Below are 24,848 nucleotides of genomic sequence, written 5' to 3' on the forward strand. Positions count from 1 at the left end.
TCCTTATAGTGTCTTGTCTGCCTGATGGGCATGAAATATTGCAACATTAAGGTTGCAAAAACAAAGTCTAAGGTTATATGTTACCCTTTACATATAAACCTTCTATTTATTTTTCTATACATTCCAAGAGATTACTGTCTTGCAAAGTAAATATATTTCTGAAGAATTTACTATCGTCTATTCTAAAAGTTATTTTCCTAGAGTAAGAAAAAAGAAAATCTCAGAAATGACAAATTAAATTGAATTTTCAGAAAACAAAAAGAGCCACTGTGACCAGTTAACAATATACACTGTTTTATACTTGAAATTTGCCAAAAATATTTCTCATATGTTCTCAACAAAAGCAGAAACAAAAGATCCACCATTGACATATGTACTGTGTATTCAAAACTATAGTAAGCATTATAGAAATAATTGTGCTACATCTATGTTTAAACACACCCACAATTCCAGATGAGGAGAATGATATGCGAATGGTAAGTAACATTATAAAATTATACAACTAATAAATGAACAGTCAGAATTCAAAACAAGTGTGTTTAACACTGATGTTCACACTCTTAACTCCTGTACTCTAAGTGAACTTCAAGGAAGTGAAAGACTGAATCCAAATTGCGATTATAATATGCAAGTACATAAATATGTTATGAACTTCAGTTTTTGCAAAAGTTGCATTTCACAAATGTTAAATTCACTTCAGCCTCGAAGTCTGAAATGCCAATATTCTGGCCATTAAATCACACACAAACACACACACACACACACACACACACACACACAAAATGATCCCAAATGCATACAGAGTGCAGAGATAATATATAGTTTAGGAAAATAAAAAATCATTTACCATAATACAAAATGATAAAATATTTATTTAAGGGGGAGACAGGTGAAGAATGAAGTAAGGCAGGCTTAGAGGAAGAACTGGAGGTTTACATCCTGTTGAAGACTATCTCTTATTTAGCCATGTGTACAGACATCTGATTCTTCCTGGATCCCTATGTCTGCATCAACCATATGCATGGGTGTGTGGAATGTGACCTCCACTATAGCTTGTGTGACTTTAAAGAAAAGTTAAAAACAAAAAATTAGAGGGAAGGGGAAGGAGAGTTAATGGGTCTGAATTAGAACAAGATATATTCCATGCTTTTATAACTATGACAAAATGGATTCTACTTTCATGTACAACTAAAAAAATAAATATAATATAAAAAAATTTTTAAGTGTTTTTTTTTAAAAAGACGCAAAACTTAAAATTTTCTGATACTCATTTGGAACAACTGAAATCAAGTTTTTGCTCAACCTGCACAAAGCCATCCCTGGTGACTTCAGCTATGATGATCTGAGTGTCTGAACTTTCAGCCCTCCTTGACCACTCCACTCATCTGACATATGACATGGCACTACGTTATTATATTACTTTTGCTGTTAATTACTCTGTGAATAAGAAGTGTCTCCCAATGATATCCTGATTTCTCAAACACAAAAATCAAGACATCATTTTGTAAACCCTTCACTAAGGCATAGCAGCTTGATGTTGACACCTCTTTCTTAATCTAAACAGAAGGAAAAAAGTAACAAAATTATACAAACAACATTGAAATTCTTTAGTGTTCTGAATAATAGCAATCTCAAATTTAAAAAAAAAAAAATCACTTTTTTTTCTCTCTCATTTCCTTTAACTTGTTGGTGTTTGAATTTCATCCATACCCCCAAGAAAATTTTGTGAACTAAATGTCACTCTCATCTAAATTAATCAACCAAAGAAGAAAGTTATTAAAGGCTAATTCTGGATGAGTCACAATTTTTATGAAGCACATAAAGGAGAAAGTAAAAAGTAACTTTTAGTGGTCAGTAATTTAAAGACCTTGACACTTTTGTGACGCTTCAAAGTTTATCATTAACAAGTGTTTCAAATTAAGCTATTTGGGATTTAGGAGGTTAGTCTTCATTTGGAAGCACACCTTTCTTGCTTCTTTCTTCTCATTCTGTTCAGCCCAATTCTACATTATCTTTGGCCACAGGGTACATTATTTAAGATCAATATTGAATGTCACTTCCTATGCCTGTGTCCTTCCTTCTGCATTCCCTCTTCGTTCTATTTTCTTCCTCATCATATGCCCTAATTGATACTACTCTTCAGTTCAAATTATTAGCATCAGCTTAAGGCAAATCTCACGGTGTTAAGTTCCTTAATTGCCTCATTGGTTAATAAATGTTCTTCAATCTACCAAATAGTGTATCTGATCAAAACTTCTACTTGTCAGTAGATAACTCCTTAACCCTGGGAAAATAGCTAAGTGAACCACTTTTTAAAAAAATTTTGTTTTATTTAAAGTTTGGTTGGTTACAGGAAAACTGAACCACTTTTTTAAGGCCACCAGTCTTAAAATCTGTTTGGTTTATCTTATCATAAATCTGAATGCATTATGTTATTTTTTTCCTCTACCTGTTTTCTTTCCAAAATATTTTTCTCTTTTATTTCTCCTTCCCAAATATTGTTTGGTTGCTAAACAAAAATTGTTAGTTCCTTTACATAAACTGGCATTATAACTCTTTAATGCTGACAGATTAGCTTTTTCTAAAAAAATCAGAACATCTTGTTATTTCTAAATGTTTCTGAAAAGTCAATATGTATTTATGGGTTAAAAGATGAGTTTTTAAGTAAGATGATAGACAGATATGGTCAAACACTGTCTCTACTATGTCTTAACTGTTAATCCTAGAGCTAGTTAGCTAGCCAACCTGAGATTCAGATTCCTCACCTTATTAATGAGACTAATTACATACACTGTACGGAATCCTTGTGAAAAGTCAATGTAACAATGCTTCCTAGTACAGTGCCTTGTACATCTCTTGCATTCAAAAAACACTTTCCCTTTTTTCTTTTTCTCACAATATCCTTTGGTGTTTACTTGACTTTCTGACATGCAAAGACACAGAGATAGTTCAAAATGGTTTGAACTATAGGTATAGGTATAGTCTCAAAACTATAGGTATAGTCTCAAAATAAGAAATATATGTCTACCTCATCTGTTTAATTTTGTTTCAAAAACACACTTATAAATTTAAATAACTCTGGACAAACTCAATAAAAAATGTGCTTTGATAACCAATCCTAAAGAGGGGGGGAAAAGACTAATTTCTACTAAATACCCTAACACTAAAATGAAAGTATTCAGTGATTCACATTAAATATTTCTGAACCTTAACTCTGGCATCTTAAATAAGACAGATATTATAATATGCCAGATATTAAATATGTCAGATATTATGATAAAAGTCACTAACAGTATGATATTTCAACTTATTGTTTGATAATAATTATATCCATTTACCCTATTGAAGTAATAAAATTGGATTACATAAATTAGTTCTCAGGATGCCCTAACAGAATGTTTATTGTACTAGTTGCATATTATGCACTATATATTTTCATTTTGTAAAGCATTAATGAAAAAAAAATTGTGTAAAGGACTGGGAAATATAGCTCAGTGGTAGAGTGATTGCCTAGCATACGTGAAGGCCTGAGTTCTATTTCTAGCACTGCAAAAAATAAGCAGAGCTACAAATAGTTGTTTTTAAGTTGTATAGAGTTTCAAAGATTTGGGAATCTCTAAAAATATCTCTCTCAAATATACCCACATATACTTCCTTGATAAATGTATGTTTTAATTTTTTTGAAAACACTATTTTTTTCAAATTCAAACTTATTTTTCCACTCTTTTAAGAGAAAAACTACTGACTATTAGCCTTACTTTTTAACTAGGGTGTCAAAAAACCTCCGGAAAATTCATTTCCACCCTTCGGGCTATAAAGCGATGCCTTTTAACTGGAGTATTAGATTCTTAGAACCATGATATAAATTATTATCTTTCTGGTATAATCAAAATTAGGAAAGAAAGCATGCACTTGGAAGTTAGCTATCAGGCAGAAATTAACTTACATAATGAATGCCAAAAGAGAAAGAGAGAAATTTTTAAAAATGGAATAGAAAGAGTGGCATGATCATCATGTTTTTGACCTTAGAGGAAGGAAGTGGAGGCAGCTTAGCAACTTCCAAGCAGATACTGTTACATTAAAGCAATTTCACTGCTCTAATAGAAGGTTATGCATTTACAATGGAAAGTTACTTGAATTTCACACTGTAGAGCTGTTAGTCGTAAGTAATTATACAACTGTATTTCCAGTGATGGAGTCCCATCACTGTGCTTGTTCTCTTCCCAGTGGAAAATATCTTGTGAAGCAAAGAGTGGCTAAGGGATTCAAGAGGAGGAAAACACATACCATAAAATATAATTAAAAATTGTGGAGGCTGCATATGACAAGAATAACCATAAAAAACAGATACAAACCAGCTGGCTGTTAACAACTTCTGAGTTATAAAAATCTTAAACCTGCTGTAAAGCACTCAATTCGATTTACATAACCACAGAGCTGACATTCCTTTTAGGCTCCTCTATTGGGATTTTTTGACATGTTTTAAGGCAACATAAAAAGCAACTGTGAAAAGAAGACATGTATCATGTTACCCAGGAATTCACTCCTGCCATAAGACTGGACTTTAAAACTAATCTGAACCTCTTTCCTTGAACTGGAAAATATATTTAATGGACACTGGCTGTCTGATTTTACAGCATTATTCTTCAGATGTTCATATATCTCATACTATTGATGCTTTTTTTGTGTGTTGTGTTGTGTTGTATGTGTCTGAGTCACTAGCATTACCCAATTTTAGCTTGATGGTACCCATCCAAGAACCCAAATCCATGGTCTATAAGAAGAGAATAACATTTTGGTCAACCATGACTGAAACAACTGTAATTTCTTAGAAACCTAATGATGCAGACAACATTCTACAAAACTAACACAGCTTGCTGTAGGGAATTAAAAATAAACAAAATAAAATAAAATCAATCGTACATTGAGTGAAGTTTTGATGTATAAGTGCTGGCAGCCGAAATTGCCCAGAGCACAAAATGAGCTTTGCAGTTTGATAATTTGCTTGATTCACTATGTTGCTACATGCAGGGCATTTTATGCCTGACTTATATTTAATCCAGTCACCTGCTTAATGTTAGAGGGGTCATAATTATATACAAGGGTTCTGAACGTATAGCATGTTGATATTTCAGATCTGACATATAAAGTATTCATGTACATTTTGAGGTTTAACCATTTAAAATATTTTTAGTAACAATTTGAACAAAACACAAACCTACTCTATTTTCACTAAGAATAGGGTAAGCAAATGTACTGAGATTATGAGACAGCAATGGCTCCTTAAATGCATCCCCTGGGAAGAACAGAGGCATGGAGTCATGGATTTAAATTCTCACTCTGCCCTTTTCTAATTTTGAACAGCAAACCTGATTCTCAATTTCCCCAGTGTGCAAACGGGTTTTATCATGTACCACCAAATGTTGTTTGGCGATAACATGATAAAATGTATGAATGCTTAAAATAAAAGTTCAGACTTTAAATGAATCTCTAAGTTATTTTCTTTTATATGTGTAAGTTGCTTTTGTTATGTTGGGTTGCATTAGAAACTATAGCAACTCTTTTAGGGCCTTAGCCTCTATGATTATTTAAAACAGAACTTACCATAAAGAAAAATCAGTCTAGCTGATAAGGAAGAAATAACAATGAATTCACAGTTTGTCATTGTCAAGTTTTCAATCATAACATGACATTGAAGTACAAATGTCCAATAGTGTTGATGATAATGGAGACACAAGATCATTATAAAACAGAATTTTAACAAGGAAAGGCAGAAATAATTTTTTAAATGATATTTTTCTGAAATTCACACTAGTTCTTACAAAACAAACATATATATATATAACAAGGACCCATAAGAATAATTTTAGTTTTTCTACACCATTTTATTTGAGGAAATATAAATTTAATTACCAGAAAATATCTTCATAATAGCAAAATAAATTTTGTAAAATCTTTCAAATTAAATTTTCTATTAAGTAAAATGTAATGTTTTTATTCTTTTGTTGCTTAGATATGTCAAGTGACAATTTAAATATTAAGAAAAAAGAAAGAGCATTACTTAAGGTGGGTCCTAAAATATAGCCTTTCCATACAATAGAATGATTCATAGGATACTGCTCAATAACAACATTCATGTATATAATTAGACCAATATATCTAAAATTAATGTAATCAAATGTGTGTACTTCAAACAATCAATTCAATAATTATACTGCTGAAAAGAAATATAAACTTGCTAGATTGTTAAAAGCAAAATATTAAATGAAAAGTTTTAGGGAAAAAAATGACCCCTTATAGTTTATTTTTGTTTTCTAGGAATACTGAATCACAGAGTTAATAATTATGATAATTGAAAATATTTCCTAAATGTAAAAGAAAAATCCCTCCACAACACAACTAGTCAAGTTATTACTTAAGATAAACTTCTTAGAATAAATGCAGACTGGTCCACAAAGTTTCTTATGGGCTAATATTTGGGATTCCCTCCTATGTCTCTCTCTCTGTCATAGTGACACTCATTTGTCTAGTCCTGCCTTCTGGAACAATCAAGAATTAATCCACATAGTTGTTAAATATCCAAACAAAGTGACTAGTCCTTCCCCAGAGTCTCATGTCTTCTCTAAAATGTCTTCATTTCCTTCAACCAATCTTAATAAAACAACTCCCAGTTCTGATGATCCAATTTGGACAGATTGTTTTCTATCATGAGCTCTCAAGACATAATAAACATAAATGGACATAATACTGTTGATATGGTCAAATCAAATAAGGTTATTGCCAAAACAGTACAATATGTAGAACTCTTTAGCACCTAAATAACTTCACAAGTTTAAAATAGACTTAAGTGTAGTCTTACTAAATTGGCAATAGTATGTTGAGATTTTGTTTCCAGAGGTGAAAATCTTATTTAGGTAGAACCTAGCAATTGTGGTTGTTACAGGGGTACAGAGTGAAATAAATTGATGAACACATGTTTTCTTGTTTTATTGCTTTTTAAATCATGACCAAAATGTAATAATCATCATAGACACAATGCTGCTGATAAGCATGCAGGGTTGTTGCATAGAGATTTAGAAGATAGGGTTGGCAGTCAGATTAACCATCTTGAGCAAGAAAAAATCAGTGCCCAAATTCTTCATCTGTAAAACCATAATAATTACCCAAAGACATGTTATCTAGATTGAGATAATATATGTAAAAGGATTTAGTAACTGAAAAACAAGTAATCCCAATAGCAGCCATGGAGGAAATTACTAATAATCTAATAATCCAAAAACTACACATTCATTAGTCAGCTGGTGGTTGTCTTGAATCTTCAAGCATTCATATCACATTCTTTATAAACATGTAAAATCTTTTCTATTTTTCACAAATATTAAAAATTTATTTATATACTTGTTCCATAAAATGAATTTTTGAATCAAAGCATGCTTATTTTAAACCAATGTGAAATACTACTTTCCACCATGATGACAATGATGATTCCTTTAATTTCCAGTTTTCTATTCCCTGTTAGAAAACAAATGCTTTTGTATAACTCTCTGGGTACTTGCCACTTTGTACCTTCAATGACAGTTCATTGAGTGGCAGTAGTTTTCATCTTTGTAACTTATGATATTTGTTGAATAAATAAATGATGACTTCTGAAGTATGTATTTCTCAAATGACTTTTGAAATAGTTATTATGAGTGTATTTTATGATAATAAATACAATAAATATTTGTTTCAGATTACCTGCAGCAATATTATATTTAATGGCTATAAATTCTTTACTTACGTGGAAATTAAGGGGATGTATGATTGGGTGTACATATGTACTCGTGGTAACTTTTTCAACTGAGAGAAATATTTATGAAAAGTAGATAAGAGATTCTAATCAGAAACAGCAGAGACAATAATTAAATAACCTCAATTAGCTATCTTCTTAACTTTCTCTGAACAGGTCTCAGCCTCTGCTAAACACAGGTTTCATTAACAACCTTGACATTTAAATTTTCTACTAAAACTCAAGAAGAAAACAAAGAAGAAGATTGAAGACAAGAAGAAAGCAAAAGAGATGGATAGAGGGGACAGATAACTCAGGTTTGGGAAGTTCATCCTGGGTTCATATGAACAACGTGCATAGATCTTCAGTACAACATCTTTAGGCTTTCTGGTCAAGGAGTTTTTGGAGGAAGGATTCAAGGATTGACAACTAAACAAAATGCTATTGAAACATGTATATAGCAAAACTCAGGCTCAGAAATGTAAGGGAAACGCATGTCACATAAATCCTTAGTGAATGAGGTAAATCAAAGATGCTCTTAAAAAGGAACCCAGTTTTATAAATTTTCAACTACAGGATTCTAACTCTTCTAGGCTGTTAGAATGTCTAAAATAAGAAATAAATATTAAAGTGCTGGGGATATAGCTTAGTGGTAAAATGCTGTGGATCCAATTCCCAGCAGAAGAAAAAGAAAAAAGAAAAAGTAATGAAAGGAAAAATAATGAAAGAAATGCAGAAATAACATAGAGATTCCAGGTATTCAATTTTTAAAAGAAAATACATCATTCATTTGCTATTTGACATAATCTGCATGTCCATCTCATCTAATAATATGGCTATGCAGATTGCCAAAGTAAAATACGTAAAGTTCATTAACACCCAAGTAATTTTTTTTTTCAAATTTAAAAATGATTTCAGTGAACCACCAATTGACAACAGTATGTTGAGGCCTTATCCCCAGTTGTAAAATCTTAGTTCAGCTGAAAATACCAAATGCTATTGTAAAATATTCTCCTGTGTGAAGTAGATTGGTGAATACATGTCAAAAAATATCATGATCAAACCTGGCATTTTTGTTGACAGACTTTGTAGTGAGGCCAAAGGTGTAATTAGGCCAGAAAATTACTTTCTCACCACTAGAATTGTTCCCTTCAGGTCTTGAGTTATCAGTCCAGAAAATTTCATTAAACACTAAATTCACTTTAAGACAACTGTCAAAATTAAGCAGAGGTGAGTCAAGTCAAGGTCCTCATATTCAAATCTCTCATTTGGATTTGGAGATACCATACAAAATAAAAATGCTACAGGTTAACTTCTGTACCAAGACCAAACTTTCTGTGACTTTCAGGAACAACCTGTTTCTTTGAAAAACAGGATAATGCAGAATGACAAAATAAATGGAGAATGTTTATTTAATAATCATAATAGTTTGAAATAATTTCTATTTCCTGTTCATTGAGATCTTGATGTGAAAATGGCAAAAATTATAATACTCACTATGACTATAGATACAATACAAACAGGAAATGATAGTAATTATATAATTTTGAATTCATCATATTTGCTTTAAAATAATTGGGAGATGGCTATAGTACATTTATAAATCTCTTACCACATTTTAAAAGTGAAAGAATATGGGGATATTCTAGTACGAATTTCATAGGCGAGCAAGAATTCAGCATTAAAAATCAAAAAGGAAATATATATTAAAAACTGTAATAGTATTTTGTTTTTTATTTTTCAAAATGTTATAAAACAACTTAAAATTAAATATTTGAAATATAGCTTCAACTATTTTGTAAATTATATCAAACAGTATAGTGTTTGATATAGTATAGTGAATGCTATTACTATAATTCTTGTAGACAAAGTGCCTACACTGAATTGCCCTTGCCAATTGTTATACTGCTTCCACCATGTAATATATCCATTACGCAAATAAAAATAACATAGAGATTTACTATGAATGAGCAATACAGCAAATGAAGGCCACAAGAGTGTGTGATTAATAAAAGTTAATAAATTAATTTTCAATTATTTAGAGTAAAATAGTGTGCTTGGGACTTACAGGTAAAATGATTCTATGCTTAACTATTCATAAAATTCAGAAGTAACTCTAATAGCATTAAACATTTGTCAGTCAATTAGCACTACATCATTCTGCAAAGTATAATGTAAAAATATTAAATAGGCCATTGCATAAACACTCAATGTAATGATAAGTTGGAATTAAAGTTCAAACATAATGATTTATTAAGAAATTAAGCATGGTTCTGAATTCTGAAAACTATAATTTTTAACTTCTTTTTCACTATCCTTTTCTTACCCCTGTATCAAATAGTCCTCAAATCATGAGGCTGAACATCTTGACTCTTAAAAATATAACTTTTAGAATAATCCATTCAACCAGCATTAAAAAGAGGAATACAATAATATGAAGAAAATATCATAAAGTAAGCCAGTGACTAGAATACCTACAAGAATTTAACTTTTCTGTTCAATACATGAAGTTGTGCTGCAAAGTTTTACATTAAGCACATTAGTGATAATTTGAAATTTTCTATTAGAATTTGACCCTATCCTGAAGAGAAATCTTTATTTCCATTCTTCTTAAAGTACGACTGTTCTGAAAAAGATTAATGGATTCCTCGAAAATAGCACCAATGGTATAATGAAAATAGGATTTATAATTGTTCACCCCTGAGCAATGCCCAGTTGTGCCTTTGCTTCAACTCAAACAAGTTATTTAAATTTCATATGTCAATATATTCATCTGTACAATAGGATGAATAATACCTCCTTCATAGTTGTCATGTGAAATAAATTATGTATTAGCTATTTGCTAAGTTCCTACAATGTGGTGGTTAATAAATGTTTGCACTATCCCGTTTTTAACCAATTTATTATTATCATCATTATTCTTTTAACAATGTTTTAAACAGAGACAGTTCTAGCAACTGAAGATAAAGTAATGAAAAATATGTACAGATTAATGACATATATAAAAGTTATTAGACTTAAGTGTTCATAGATCTGATATGCTGTTTTTGTTTCTATCAATTATATAGTATATACATAGATGAAGTCTTAGTAAATAGACACCAAAAGTGCAAGAATATCTATAAAAAGGACATGTATTTTGAAGCAGATTTTAAATATTTTTAATTTGCAAAAATATTATTTTTTGTATGGCCGTAGTTCTACAAAACCACATGATGAAGATTGTAAATTTGAATAAAAAATTTTTAAAGTTCCCTTTAAGTGTACTCATTGGGTTTCCAATATGTTACTGAAGAAATGCTAAATTATTGAGGAGATAAGAAATCAGTTCAAAGTATATTGATCATTAATGAAAAGTAGACATAAGATATAGTAAAAGAATGAAGAACCCAGTATGCTAGTAGATGTGCCATTTTAGGAGAAAAATTAAGTGAGATTAAGTAAAAACTGAGGTAGTTGCTGAGGGCAAAGTCTACCTATGGACTTTTTTCATATAAGATAGGAACGAAAAATATTTACTCATAAAAGACTATAATAAGGTATTTACACAATATTTTATAAAGAGAAACTGGAGAAAACTCAGCAGCACACAATTTTTTCTGTAACTGAAATCTTACCTTATATCACTCTGAGTTTACAGATAAAAGTAACATGAACAGATACCAGTAGCCTTCTTTAATTACAATCCTGAAATTTAAGACTTAATGTGTAGCAACCCCAGATGCAATATTCCTTGAATTTAGGCCAAAAACAACAGTGATCTAGGCAAAATTGGCTGAATGGGCAACTGACACATTCAAGGAAAAATAAAGATTACTGTTGAGAAGATGGGGTAGTATGCTAATGGGATTTCTGAGGCTGACCATTTTTATGATCAATTAAAATATATCAAAAGAAGCAACCTCCCCCTTTTATTAAAATAACAATATTGGCATTGATGAAAAAGTGCATATTTCTAAAATGTCTGCATTCCAATAGTGCCCTCTCATTGATACATATAGTATTTTATTATAGATGATTGATGTGGAGCTCACTATAATTTCAAAAATTCATAGAATATTATTATGTCATGAAATTCATGTGGAGAAAGCAATTGCCATTATAAATCAAAAAGACAACTCATATGGACAGGTCATATGGTAACGGGTTCTCCTTGGAATGGTATCCTTAAATTTAATTTATTCAATAAGTAACTTAAAGGTTAGGTATGATGAGATGAATCTCATGCTCAAGTAACTTCAAAATAGCATTATACTGTATTATTAAGAGATTAATTTTCTTGGAATTTAGAGATACTTGCATTTATATTCATTTAAATCAACATAGTTCAATGTAATTCTACTTAAACATTTTCTCCCTAATATAATTCCTAGAGGGATTTTATTAAGCAATATAAGATAATAGAGAATACAAAGGGCATTTTACTGCTTTAATAGATGAATAAGGTATCCAAATAGAAGGACAGGTTTTGAAAACCTTTACAACATTACATTTCACATTTAGAAAATAAATGTTTTAATAAGAAAAAGAAGTGCTTAAAAATTAACTTCTAAGGAATAATGCTTTAATAGAGGAATTAAACACTTTATTGACTTTAGTATTGAATATTTTATACATTTAAAGAAAATCTTGATAATACAGCATTACATTTCTAATTCTAATCCACAATAATAACCTATATTTGCATAACCCTTTCAAATAAACAAAGTGTTAACATTCCTTTTAATCTTTATAACTCAATATTCTATTTCCTTAAGTCAAATCCTCACATCCCAGGAAGCAAGCTCAGAAAATTAGAAAATATATATTTAGAAAAAGTCTCTCCATAATAATTGCATTTCTTAAATGAAAACTAAAGGGAATACATTTTATCTGAATAGAATGATACTCTTCCAATGGATGTGATATAAAACACATTTCAGTAAATTAATTATGAATCATACAATTCTCTATATAATGATCAAAAAGTAATCATTGACAAGAAAAGAGGATTGTACCAGGATAAAAATATTTTATTTGAGCTAATGACCAGATGCAAAACCAATTTAAAAGAAATAAGGAGGTGATTACAACCTGATGCCATAAGTATGGAAAGAACCCATTATTTCCAGAACTGATGTGCTCAAACAGAGAGATAAATAACTTTTATTCTATTTGGAACATGGCAAAAAATCTACTTTGAAAATTATCCTTATAAAACTCAAAATCAGATATCTTGCTATGTAACACTTTGCAAAATGCTTTTTGGATTCATTAGCTCATTTGGTTCTTCACATATTCCTATCAAGCAGGCAATAAGGCAGATGTTAAGAAGGATGATAAATGAGGAAGTTATTTCAGAAGGTAACTTGATGCAGGAAAGTAATAAAGTGAAATCAGAAAACCTGAATTGATTAGTACGTAATAGTGAAATTTTGGACAAGACTCTTCCCTAAAATGATGTTTTAGATACCAGTAGTCATCTGCGATGACTGAACAAGTGAGTCCAAATACTAATACTCAAGGTTACTTAGCTAGTAACTGATTAGGAAAAGCACAAAAGCCAGGCCTTTCACTTCCATGATGGAGCTGTGTCACAATATCATTCTGTTTGAAAAATAGTGTCCTTTAAAGAGATGAGTCATGACTTACTCATTGTATTCTAAAATTAACAATAAAACTATGAAGATCTTTGCTAGGAATTGCATTTGTGTAACTTTCATTAAAGTATGAAATAGCACAAAGATTTTCAAATAGTTGAGTCTACTGTGTATATTTTTAGCCATATATCAACAAGTGAATATAATAAAAAGCTCTCACGTTAATTATACTGACTACTTCCTTAATGAAGTGCAAAAGTGTTTGTGTAATCTGATTCAATTTATTGAATTAGGTTACACTTTTATCATTTTGAAAACAGCTTCATTGTTTACAATATGTCAATTCATTTTCAACAATTAAATAGCTTAGCATACAGATGTAATCAATTGAAAGCAATCTCCATTTTTAAGGCTTAGTTTCATTTGTAATGTGCATATTTCTGAAAGCAATATATGACAGATTGAACATGTATTAGAATGATAGCAGTAACATTTCATATCCAAAAAGTTTATTGTCCCCACAAATACAAGTTTGTAAAATGAATTGAGAGACATTATGTCTTGAAAAGTAAACATGTAGTAACAAAAACTTAGTGCTAACTCCCTCTACTAGGAGTATCTATAGAGTACATATAAATAACTTGCTAGACTAAGCCATTTTATGCGAAAGCTATACTTTTAAAGATACTATCAATTTTATTTTTAAATCAAATGGAGTTGGTTTGAACACAGATAGCCAGTAGTAATAATCAATAGCACAGAAATCAGTCCGTTTAATTAATGATTTACCTTAGTTTAGTTTCATTGTTCCCAAAACTTTCTTATAAATTATGTCATTTGACATTCGGGACAATTGAAAAATAATTTTGATATTTAAAAAAATTTTATGGTGAAAAAAATAACGGATGAAAACGTTCAAATGGCTCATTTCTACATTTCAGAATGGTGTGAGTGAAAGATTCCTATGACTTTCAGGGATTAACCCCTTTTTTGAAACTTTATTTCTTAAATTGGAAAGTCAAATCAATGTAATTTATAGTAAAGTTCCAGTTCTTTCATTTAAATCCCTTTAAGTGTGTATGTTGTTCTGTCATTACTTCTGATGAATGTTCTGGGAAAACATCCCCACTCCTAGCTCCAAATCCTATCACAGTTATAAGTGTTCCTTTTTGTTTCTTTATATTATATATTATTTATATTATAAGTATATTATTTATATTATAGGTGTTCCTTTATATTAGGTGCCATTTGCTCCTATTAACTTTGCTGCTATGAACCCCAAGTACTCAGGAAGGAAGAAGGGAAGTGAGGTGGTGGATGGAAGGGCTTAAAAATTTCTTACAAATGAAAAAAAAAAGGGGTTATCTTACTATAGTTACATTTTTACCCATTAGACAAATATTCCATGAATGAAAAATAGGGTAGCGAGAAAGAGGATTATTGCTTAAAAGTATAAAGTATGTTTCTCAAAATTAATTTTTAAAAACTGTCCAAAACAAACATGAATTTATACTCCCCCCCACAAAACAACCATGAACAAATATATAATGAAACCTTGAAAAATAGACAGTTTTACCTAGAAAGTTCCCTGTTGAATATGGGGGGAAAAAACTCCAGGTTAAGTAAAATAAAAGCATCAAAATTTATAATTAGAAGGGAACACAATGGTACTATCCAATCTGCTTCTCTCTTAATATAAAATAAGTTTCAAATTTCCCTAAGAATAGTGATTATTAAGAAGGGAAAAGATGGCTGATAGGAAAGGAGAGATTTGTTTTAAAAAAAACTGTTTTATACCATATATACTCTTTTCTATAAAAATAAATTAAACATAAAAATTATGGCAAAAAACTTTTCACCCAAAATCAATAAAAATAAGTTAAATATAAAATTATAGCAAACAACTTTTCACCCCAGTTTCCTCTTAAACATCCTCATCAGAAGGAATGATTCAGGTGTTATTGGTAATACATTCTACTCTTAGACCATTCTCCCTTAAACAAGACCCTTTTCTGGTGGTTGTTGTTTTGGTTTGGTTCTGGTGCTGGGAATGAACCCAGGGCCTTGCACATGCTGAGTAGGTGCTCCTACTTGAGTTACCTCCCCCAATCTAAGGCATAGTATGTGAGTGTATGCTATCATCAGCTTTCAGAATTTCTGTAACTCTTCAGACTAAACATCATCATTTCCAAATCCACATCATCTAGATTGTTCCTTTAATACTCTCCAGTTTGTCAATGTCCTGCTAAAAAATGCGTTGCCATGACTAGACATAAAAATGTAGATGCCATCTGAAGTACAGTATTAAATAGTATTTATATTCCTATTTATTAAATTTAGGTTTATATTAGCATTTCCCAAAGTTCTACCACAGTATTGGTTATATTATATGATTACAGATCCAAGTGAAATGCTTCAATGTTTTTCATGCAGAATGTTTTCAAATCAGTTCTTAAGTTCATTCACAAATAGGCAATGAATGTTTTAGGACATTAATGCAAAGTTTTATTAATATTATGGTCCTTTGCCTTTTGCCTATTTCTCTAGAAATTTTTGTTTCTGTCAATCTTTTCAATTAGCAATCTACTTCTTTGCAAAAGAAAAGACAGACTAAAGTTGCCAAACTTATCCTTAAGAAGTATGCAGAGAGTAAAAAACTGTTCCAATGTGGTATGGTTAAATTCTTAAAAACAAGCTTAAAGCACAATCTTAAGGGAAGGAGTTAAAGATCCAGAATTAGTCTTAGAGCAGAGGGGCTATCAAAGACAGCGAATAAACAAATATTCTTTATCTTATTTTGTACAACTTTTGTTTTACAATATTTTTAGGCATTTTAAAAATGTATCTATAGCAATATTTGCCTGAATGAAAAATATTTGCATTTCTCACTTCTCTGTTAGGGAGAGAACTGAGATAATAATAGCACCTCCTATTGGTGGAAAAATTTCAGGGTGCCATAAAAGACAATATTCAAAAGACTGAGTAACCAAGGATTAGAGCACTGTTTAAGGATCTCACAAAAGAAGTGGATAATCTACAAAGTTCCAGCCAATGTAATATCCACTATCATAATCAAAAGTTGACTCTGAAAATTTGATTTGCTTTTCTAATGTAAACAAACTTCTCTTGTCAAAGAAGCTATCACATTACCAAAAAGGAAGCAAACAATACCTTGCAATTAGTCAATTAGAGACATTAGCAACTTCATTACTGCAAATCTACTGAGAGAAAAGTGTAAGCAAATTATAATTTTTAGTGCAGTCCAGCGTAGGCATATGAGATTACAGAATTCAACAGAAATTTGGAAGAAAGAAATAAATTAGGGAAGAAAGGACTGTAATTTTCTTCTAAAGTAGATGAGAGGCCTGTCCAGAAGTCTAGTAATATGTGGTTATTTAATTAAATCTAAAAATAACAGATCTTTGCTCTAGGAGTTTAGGAAAAAGGATTTTTATGAATTTCTATGCTAGTAACAGAGCCAAGGCATATTGTGATTTGGCTGGAGTACTTGTAGTACTTTCACTAGACATTTATTAGCCATAGTCATTGAATAAATATTTATTTGGGGTATCCACTCCATGTCAGGCAATATTCTAAGCACTGTGATATCACAGTGAACAAAACTGACCAAAACCTCACAGAGGCTACATTTGTGTACATATCCACAACAACACATTTGGACCTCTCAATACCTGATTCCTAGGGACTTGCTGGGTGTGGAAGGCTGATAAATGTCCTTGAAACTATGTTCCACATCCTAATCTAGGGAACCTGGGAATGCCACTTAAGATGAAGAAAGGGATTTTTTGGTTTTGTTTTGTTTTGTTTTTACAAATCTGATTATGTGACAATCTTGAGATGGAGGGATTATCCTGTATTAGCCAACATACCCTAAATAGAATCACAAGTATCCTTGCAAAAGAGAGGCAGAGAGAGATTTTTAGATAAACACATACACAAGAAAAGAAGGCAAGGACCACAGAAACAGAAATTGGAGCAAGGGGGTCACATACTGAGCAATGCCAGCAGTCACCAAAACTCAAACAGCCAAGGAATGGATTCTCCCTTCCAGCCTTCAGACTGGGTGTGGCCTATGGACACCATGATTTCTGCCCAATTGTACCAGTTTAGGACTTCTGGACTCTAAAACGATGAGAAGATACTTTCTGTTGACCTGCTACCAACCTTGTGGTAATTTGTTACAGCAGATATAGGAAAATAACAGAGTTCCAAAACAAGTTTTAAAACTTAATAAGGTGAATGATGAAGTCTGATGTTTAGGCTGGCTTTCCATAAAGGAAAAAATATATATATATTTATTTTTATCTTCAAGAAATACTAAAGGGCAGTATGTATTATATAGGTGATGGATTCAAAGGTGCTATTCTCAAAGCATTTGCTGATAATAACTTCACAAATATTCCCCATATATAAATGTAAAAACCACATTTATAACATACCATATTAACATAAAGGTTTAAACAGTTTACTTCATAGTCACTCTTTGAGTAAGGTATTCAGTAGATTATGTTTAATTTATTAGTGAAGAGGATCAATCCATTTGTGGCCATTTTACTTGTACATCTTTCTGTTACCCTTACTTGTGAGTCCCCCCATGGAATACATTTATTATAATACATTTATCAAGATACAAGGCACAGTTCCAAACTATGAATTTTCTCCTGAGAAGGTAGAATGATTAAAGCATTGAAAATATTACAAATGCTGGTATTATAAAGGGTAGCTTAGACATTGTTGTTGTTAACCAAAATTTAGTTGGGAAAAATAAAGAATATAATCTTTGAAAATACATTTTTGTATCAACAATCCATACACAAATACATTCCTTGAACTTTTTTTTAAATAATAATGTTTCAATGGGATTAACTCTAGATTAATATTTTCCTGGTCCTGTATTTTTTCCAAAATGATCAATTTGCAAGGTACAAAGTCTTATTTCTTAGGTATAGTGTATGTGTGTACACAATGACTTTCTTTCCTCTGAATGCATATTGGTTATGTGTCTACAAAGTAACTGTGAGAGAAAAGATATGCCCAAGAAGCAAAACTATAATGCACTCATTCATTTGATAAAAGTATTTGAAATAAATAGCTATTAGATAACTTTTAATGTCAAATGCAAGTATTTGACTCAGTAGGCAACTTCTTAATACTGATAGGAAAATTGTATTTCAAAACCAGGTTGTATTCTGACCTAAAGATAAAAAATAGGAAGTTGGCCAAAACACTATCCAAATTGCACTGCTGGCACAAGAAGGGAGTGTTAAGAATTCCTAAATACCCTTTCCTTAATTGTAAATAGACATGATTCTATAAAAAGCAAGAATGTTATTGGAATTCTGTTGTAAAAAGAAATTTATTTCAAACCAGTGTTTATTATCAAGAATGATATAAGACAAGTGCTCAGTCAAAATAAGTGTGGCCACCACTACAGGAGGTAGGGCCTTACAAGACTCTACAAAGAAGCTTCTTTTTTTTTTTTTTTTTTTTTTTCCATTAACTTCAACTTGTGGTTGCTATGGCTTCTAGTGACCATCATAACTTTCTGAAATTACCATCTGCCCACAACTACTTCTAAGGTTACACACAGTCTACTTAAGCAAACAAAAAAAACCCAAAAACTCCATAAGTAACCTCGCAGTTCTTTATTTGTTCTGTTTGCTTTTTGCCTTCTTTATTATAAATATCTAAATATATAATTTTAAGATAGGACTATTTAAAAAAATATAATGATAACCTTTTTTCCTGAGAAAAGAAACATTTCCAGGAATGTAAGCAATTCCAATGTTCAACTTCTGAAAATAAAAAAATAAATTAAAAATATGGGCATAACATATTGGTTAAAAATAATAACCAATATTATTAAATATATTAAAAATATATATTAAAGATATATATTTAAATATATATTTTAATATGTATATTTAATATATATAAAAATATATCTTTAATATATATTTTAATATATATTAAAAATAATAACCAACCATCCAGGAATAAATAAATGGATGTTTGTAAACTTGCAAAATTAAATAATTTTCTGTTCACAGAACAACATTAAGCAACTTCAAAGGTAAATTTACAACATTTTATTCTTTTAAATTGCTATTACCATGAGAAATAACAAACATGCAAGTCAATATTCATAAAGTATGCTACAATTTAAATTCTGGAATTTGAAATCTGGGGGGATTTTTGTTTGCATCTTTCCTTTTAATCTTGATGTTTACAATATTTCTCTTTGATTGTTTTGTCAGTTTTAGAAACATGAATCCAAGTGTTTTATTTATTTATGGTGCTAAAGATGGGAAACAGGGCCTCAGGCATGCTAGGTAAGACCTCTACCACTAAGCTAAAACCCCATTCCTGAAATCTACATCTTCTAAAGATAAGAAATAACTGCAATCTCTTAGAAAGAAAATTTCCTCTCTTCCCCCCACCCCAGGGCATTATGCATGCTAGGCAAATACTCTACTGGACTAAATCCCCAAACTCTGGAAACAATTATTAAAGATTCAAACTCATAGTTTAAAAACTTGTATATACATTATCAAACCAGTTTGCTTAATATCAAGAATAGAGAAATATAGCATTATCAATATTATTTTTTTAAATAACACACTTCACCTTTCTCAGGGAAAAAAAGAAAATGCATCATTTTTTTTAAGGAAAAGTAGCAAATATAAAGTCCCAGAATATGAAAGTCTATATATTCATATTGGATACCATTCTCTCATACAAAAAATAGTTCCTGGGAGAAAGGTGTTAGGTATGGATGATAAGGCTCAAATGTAGTCATCATAACCTATGCATGAATACATAATGCCTTCCATGTTCTTATCTCCATTAAGCTCTAGATTTTAAATTCAAACTATACTCCCAGACCATTAGATTGCCAGTTAATAAAATAGTATGTTTCCTTGTATATGGAGTCATTACTCTGTATTTCCCAAAATCTAAACTGTCCCATAGTCTACAAAATTTTTATGTAAAAAGAGAAATTATATTGAATATATTATGATAATACCATTCAAGTGCAACAGTCACACTCTAGCAACCTTACCTCTTTGGATCACTTTCTCAAAGATGAAAGTGAGTGAATCAGGGAGTAGTGAGTTCACACTTCCAAAGCCATTCATCGGGCTCTAGAGAGCTCTGAACTCTCCAAGATCCCCTTTCCAACCCAGCCTGCTCTCCTCATGAGCCTCCATTTCCTCATTTCTTTCCCAGAATATGACTGCTTAAGGTCTCTTTCAATGTAATGTTTGATAAGCTTGACAGAAGTCCTGTTTTTGGAGGTTCACAACACATTAGAAAGAACAAAGATACAAAAACCTATCTGAGAAGAATAGCAGAGCAACTGGAATACATAAAATGACCCTGCTTCTACAATTAAGGAGCAACAATGAGTCAAGCTGAAACTATGTTCAGCCGAAAAAGTTGTAACATATTTTAGGAAGATGTTTTTCAAAAGTAATTTAATATTATGTTTGGGGCACTTTAACATATGAACTTCATTTATTAGAGATACTTTATGGTGTTAATCGTGTGAGGTATTGGTACATTTAGATTTTGAAGGTATCAATTTATTTCATTATTGCTTTGGTACTAAAGTATTTATTATCTTCACCTTGAAAGATTAAATATTGGAAGACAATTTGGAACAAGATCTTTCCTATTTTCATATGAACGTACAATATATTTTCCCCTTAGGAGAACTGTGATGAAATAACTTTTGAGAGTCAATGTAGCTTACCAAATACAGAAAAATGATTATAAAACCAGCATTAAAAAACCCAAAATAGTTCATTTAAAGTTAATTATACAAAAAACTCAGGTCTTTCTTCTTTCACACTTGAGTTTTTCCACTATAAAATATATGAAAGGTTAACTAGTACAAAAGATTTTTCTATGTAGTACCAAAAACCTAAATTTTCTAATGAGGAAATTTTATTATTTAATCAACTATAAAATTAACTATAAAGCTAAATAATCTGCTTCTAAATCCTTTTCCAAATCCCAAATTAGAAATTAGAAATTAGAAATGTCAGATCCCAATTAGAAATTAGAATTTCAAGCAGTAGGATTTGGTTACTAGAGAAACATGCCTAACTAAATAGAAATGGTGACAACTGCTTTGTAATGGGAAAATTTTCAACTATTGACTTCTTTATTTCACATCTCAATTTTTCATCCACAAAATTAGCACAAAAAAGTCAAATCTCTATGGGAATTTCAGTTGTTTGCTATTAAGAAGCTTTGGTGCATTGATGAAAAAAGTATTAAATATATAAAATGAACAAAGAGCTTAAAACTCAACTCAGCTGATGTCTGATAAATATCCATGAAGGTGAATGAAATTTTCAGATTTGTGACAAAAGTAAAGGTACATTATAGATAGTTATTGACTTCAAGGGACTTTGACCCAAATATGCAAATTTGAAATCAGATAACCCAAGGTTATATTAAACCACAAGGGAAAAAAAATGCTACAAGGAAAAAGAAAATATTGATAGGAGAAATCAGAAACAAAAGGAAATCTTTTCTTTTTGTCTTTCCAGATTTGTATTTATATAGATTGTGTTACATGACATTTAGATGTCTCTCTCCATATTAAACTTCCATGACTCCAAGAATTAATATAAATATTATACGTGATACAGCAATATCATTATTTTAATTTCCTCATGAATGTGGCTAATTTCCTGATGAAAATTGCAAGTGGGCAAATGTATAAGTAAACAAAAAGAATTAACGAACACATCTATTTGTTGAAAATCAAATGATTAATTTTTGCTGCAGTACCTTATTCAAGTTCTTCATAGAAGAGAGTTTATGTGGTCAAGACTCATTTTTTTACTTATACATTTTCAAAATTCTAAGAATAAACTTGCTTTAAATAGTTCTAGGAGAAATTTATTTGAGAAAAATAGCGGATATTTCTATTGGACATAGTTGTCATCTGCTGTTAAAAATGTATGTCTCTCATTTCTGGGTTCTCTATGGAATGAGAATTAAGTTTAGAATCTAGAGGCCTTGCATCGAGAGCTATCAGTTCACTGACCTTGAGAAAGTCACTGATTCTGAACTTCTATTCCTTAACAGGAAAATAGAAGCTATAATTTGCTTTTTGATATTTGTAGGAGGATTGATTAAAACAACTTCTAGCACTGTGCTCAATTATGTTTCTTTCATTTTATTTTAAAGAAAGAAATGATGGTGATCATGAAGCAGTTTTGAAATAAACTGTTAGCAGTAATGTTATTTTAGTGTGCACAAAAATATAATTGATGCATAAAAATGCAAGTGTAAAAATAAGTATGTATACAATCTAGGATATTGGCTGATTTTTAATATTTTTGGCATAAATAAGTAGCACTCTTACCTGTTGGTGGAATTATTCCAGGAGACATGAGGCCAGGGACAGAATGTGGCATGATATGAGAGTTCTCTGGGGAGGTGACACTTTGAGTCCTCTTAGGAGGCCTTCCAGGTCTAGAACTGAAACAAACAAACAAAAAATTTTACAATTAAGCTGTTGTCTTACACATCATTTCAAAGTTGTTTCAAGTGGTAACATGGACTGTAAATAAATTTGTTTCAAGGACGGTTGCTTTTGCAGTTAGATGTAATAGACTTCCATCACTAATTAGATTACATGCTGAATTCATTTTCCTCATTGAAGATCAGCCACTCCTGATGCATAATTCATAGCCTGCACCTCGTTACCTGCTTCTTCATATTAATATCTATACACAGTTTGAATTGCCTCGTTTGCATATGCTAAAGTTCTGCATGCAGCCTTCAGCACGAAAATTATGCACTAACTTGTAATAATTATTACAGTCAGCCTGCTATTGATTTATGAGACTTTTAAAAACCAAATATGTGTAGTACTTGTAATGAATGATATTTTAAGGTTCTTCAGGAAATTAAAAGGCAATGGCTGCCTAAGGAAATGTTCTGCTTGTTTGATTTAATACTACAGTTAGCTGGGAGGTGGAATGAAAGAGTGATTCAGACCTATAGCACATTTTTCGATGATATGTTTTATTACTTCGCACTGCTAGCCTGATATCTAGATGATAAATGACAATACATATCTAATGTGTGAAAAGGTCTTGCAATTTCTTTATTTTTTGTCATTTAAAAGATAAGTCAAGTTATCATTTAACCCTTATTCTATTTAAGTGAACAACCACACTAAGTTGCCTTATTTTTAATATACTAAAATATATTGGAAAAGCTTGGAGTTGTTTGTAGAACATCATTGAGAAACTGTCAATAGAGCATTTTACTTCTGTCTTTTGATAAACAAAAATGTTGTGCTTTTGTTTCAGTAGTAGTTGTCCTTTACGTGCCCATTATACAAGATTAATTTTAAAATTATAAAAGCAGAGGTTGAAGAGGAGACAAGTCAAGGCTGATTTTGTATGAAAATAACATCAAGAATATAATATTAGCAAATTTTGAAACAAACATTGTTAGCACTATATTTCTATCTTTGCCCTCTGTATTATGAATGCACTTTTATGAAATGCTCTTCCATAATTTATTTGGCCAATACACACCTAGATATATCAAAAACGTCAGATACATTCTTTCATAAGTAAGCATTTTCGTGTGTGCCTCAGCTGAGTTCCCTTGCCTTATCAGAAGATTCAAAGATACTCTTATTCTATGTATGTAGTATATGTGGTCATTGAACAAATAATCACTTAATACCTGCTGTTTTCAAAGCAGTGCACCATGGACAATAATTTGAGGGAATGAGTTCTTAGTCATCAGGAGCTTATACTCTTGCCAAGGGAGAAGAATCTGGTGCATAAATAACTGTGATGCAAATTGTAATAGGCTAAGTCCCATAAGAAAGTTGCAACCCATGTCTTAATTGGTACTTCAGCTGATATCTATGTTCAGGGAAGAAAGATGGAGTAAAGCTTTAGAAGAAAATTCATAAGAATGACTAAATGTAGGAAAAGAAAAGAATGGGAGAAAGTACACTACAGTGAGAATATAAGAATAAAAGTAATAGAAATGTATGTCTGGACTGTTTCAAATGAACTGAGACAGTCAAATAGAAAAAGGACTAAAACTGCTAGACTTATTGCTGAGGGTCAGATCCTGGAGGGCTTTGGAAAAACAGTAGGGAGACTGTTTGCAAGTTTGGCTGTTTTGTTAACCAATAGGGATACTTTCCTGCTTATGTTCTGAAGTATCTCCCTAGCTAAGTCTTCTTATTCTTCATTATTACTCCTCATCTTTGGTTGGCTTTTAACTCTTGTTATTTGTCTAGGATCAATCAACATCCTTCTAATAGTTTCCATTCTCCCTGAATGATCTCTTCTATTGTCATCACTTAGATGCTAAAGACTAATGGCTAAATATACATCTATGGCCCAGATCTTCCTCCTGGGATTCAGACAGATTGATGTCTATCTAGTAAACATCCCTGCTTAGATGTTTTATAATATCTAAGA

The 24,848-nt window shown here is 31.0% G+C and overlaps 1 protein-coding gene across 2 annotated transcripts in view; it reads right to left on the bottom strand.

The window, feature by feature from the left end:
- Window positions 1-24,848, bottom strand: part of Dach1 (dachshund family transcription factor 1) — a 391,202-nt gene that overhangs the window by 206,380 nt on the left and 159,974 nt on the right. For both annotated transcript variants that reach the window (XM_047553395.1, XM_047553393.1), the window contains exon 2: window positions 22,754-22,869. In XM_047553395.1, coding sequence (XP_047409351.1) covers window positions 22,754-22,869 — 116 coding nt within the window. The remainder of the gene's footprint in view (window positions 1-22,753; window positions 22,870-24,848) is intronic.

This window comes from Sciurus carolinensis, chromosome 5, assembly GCF_902686445.1.
Source record: "Sciurus carolinensis chromosome 5, mSciCar1.2, whole genome shotgun sequence".
Taxonomy (NCBI): domain Eukaryota; kingdom Metazoa; phylum Chordata; class Mammalia; order Rodentia; family Sciuridae; genus Sciurus; species Sciurus carolinensis.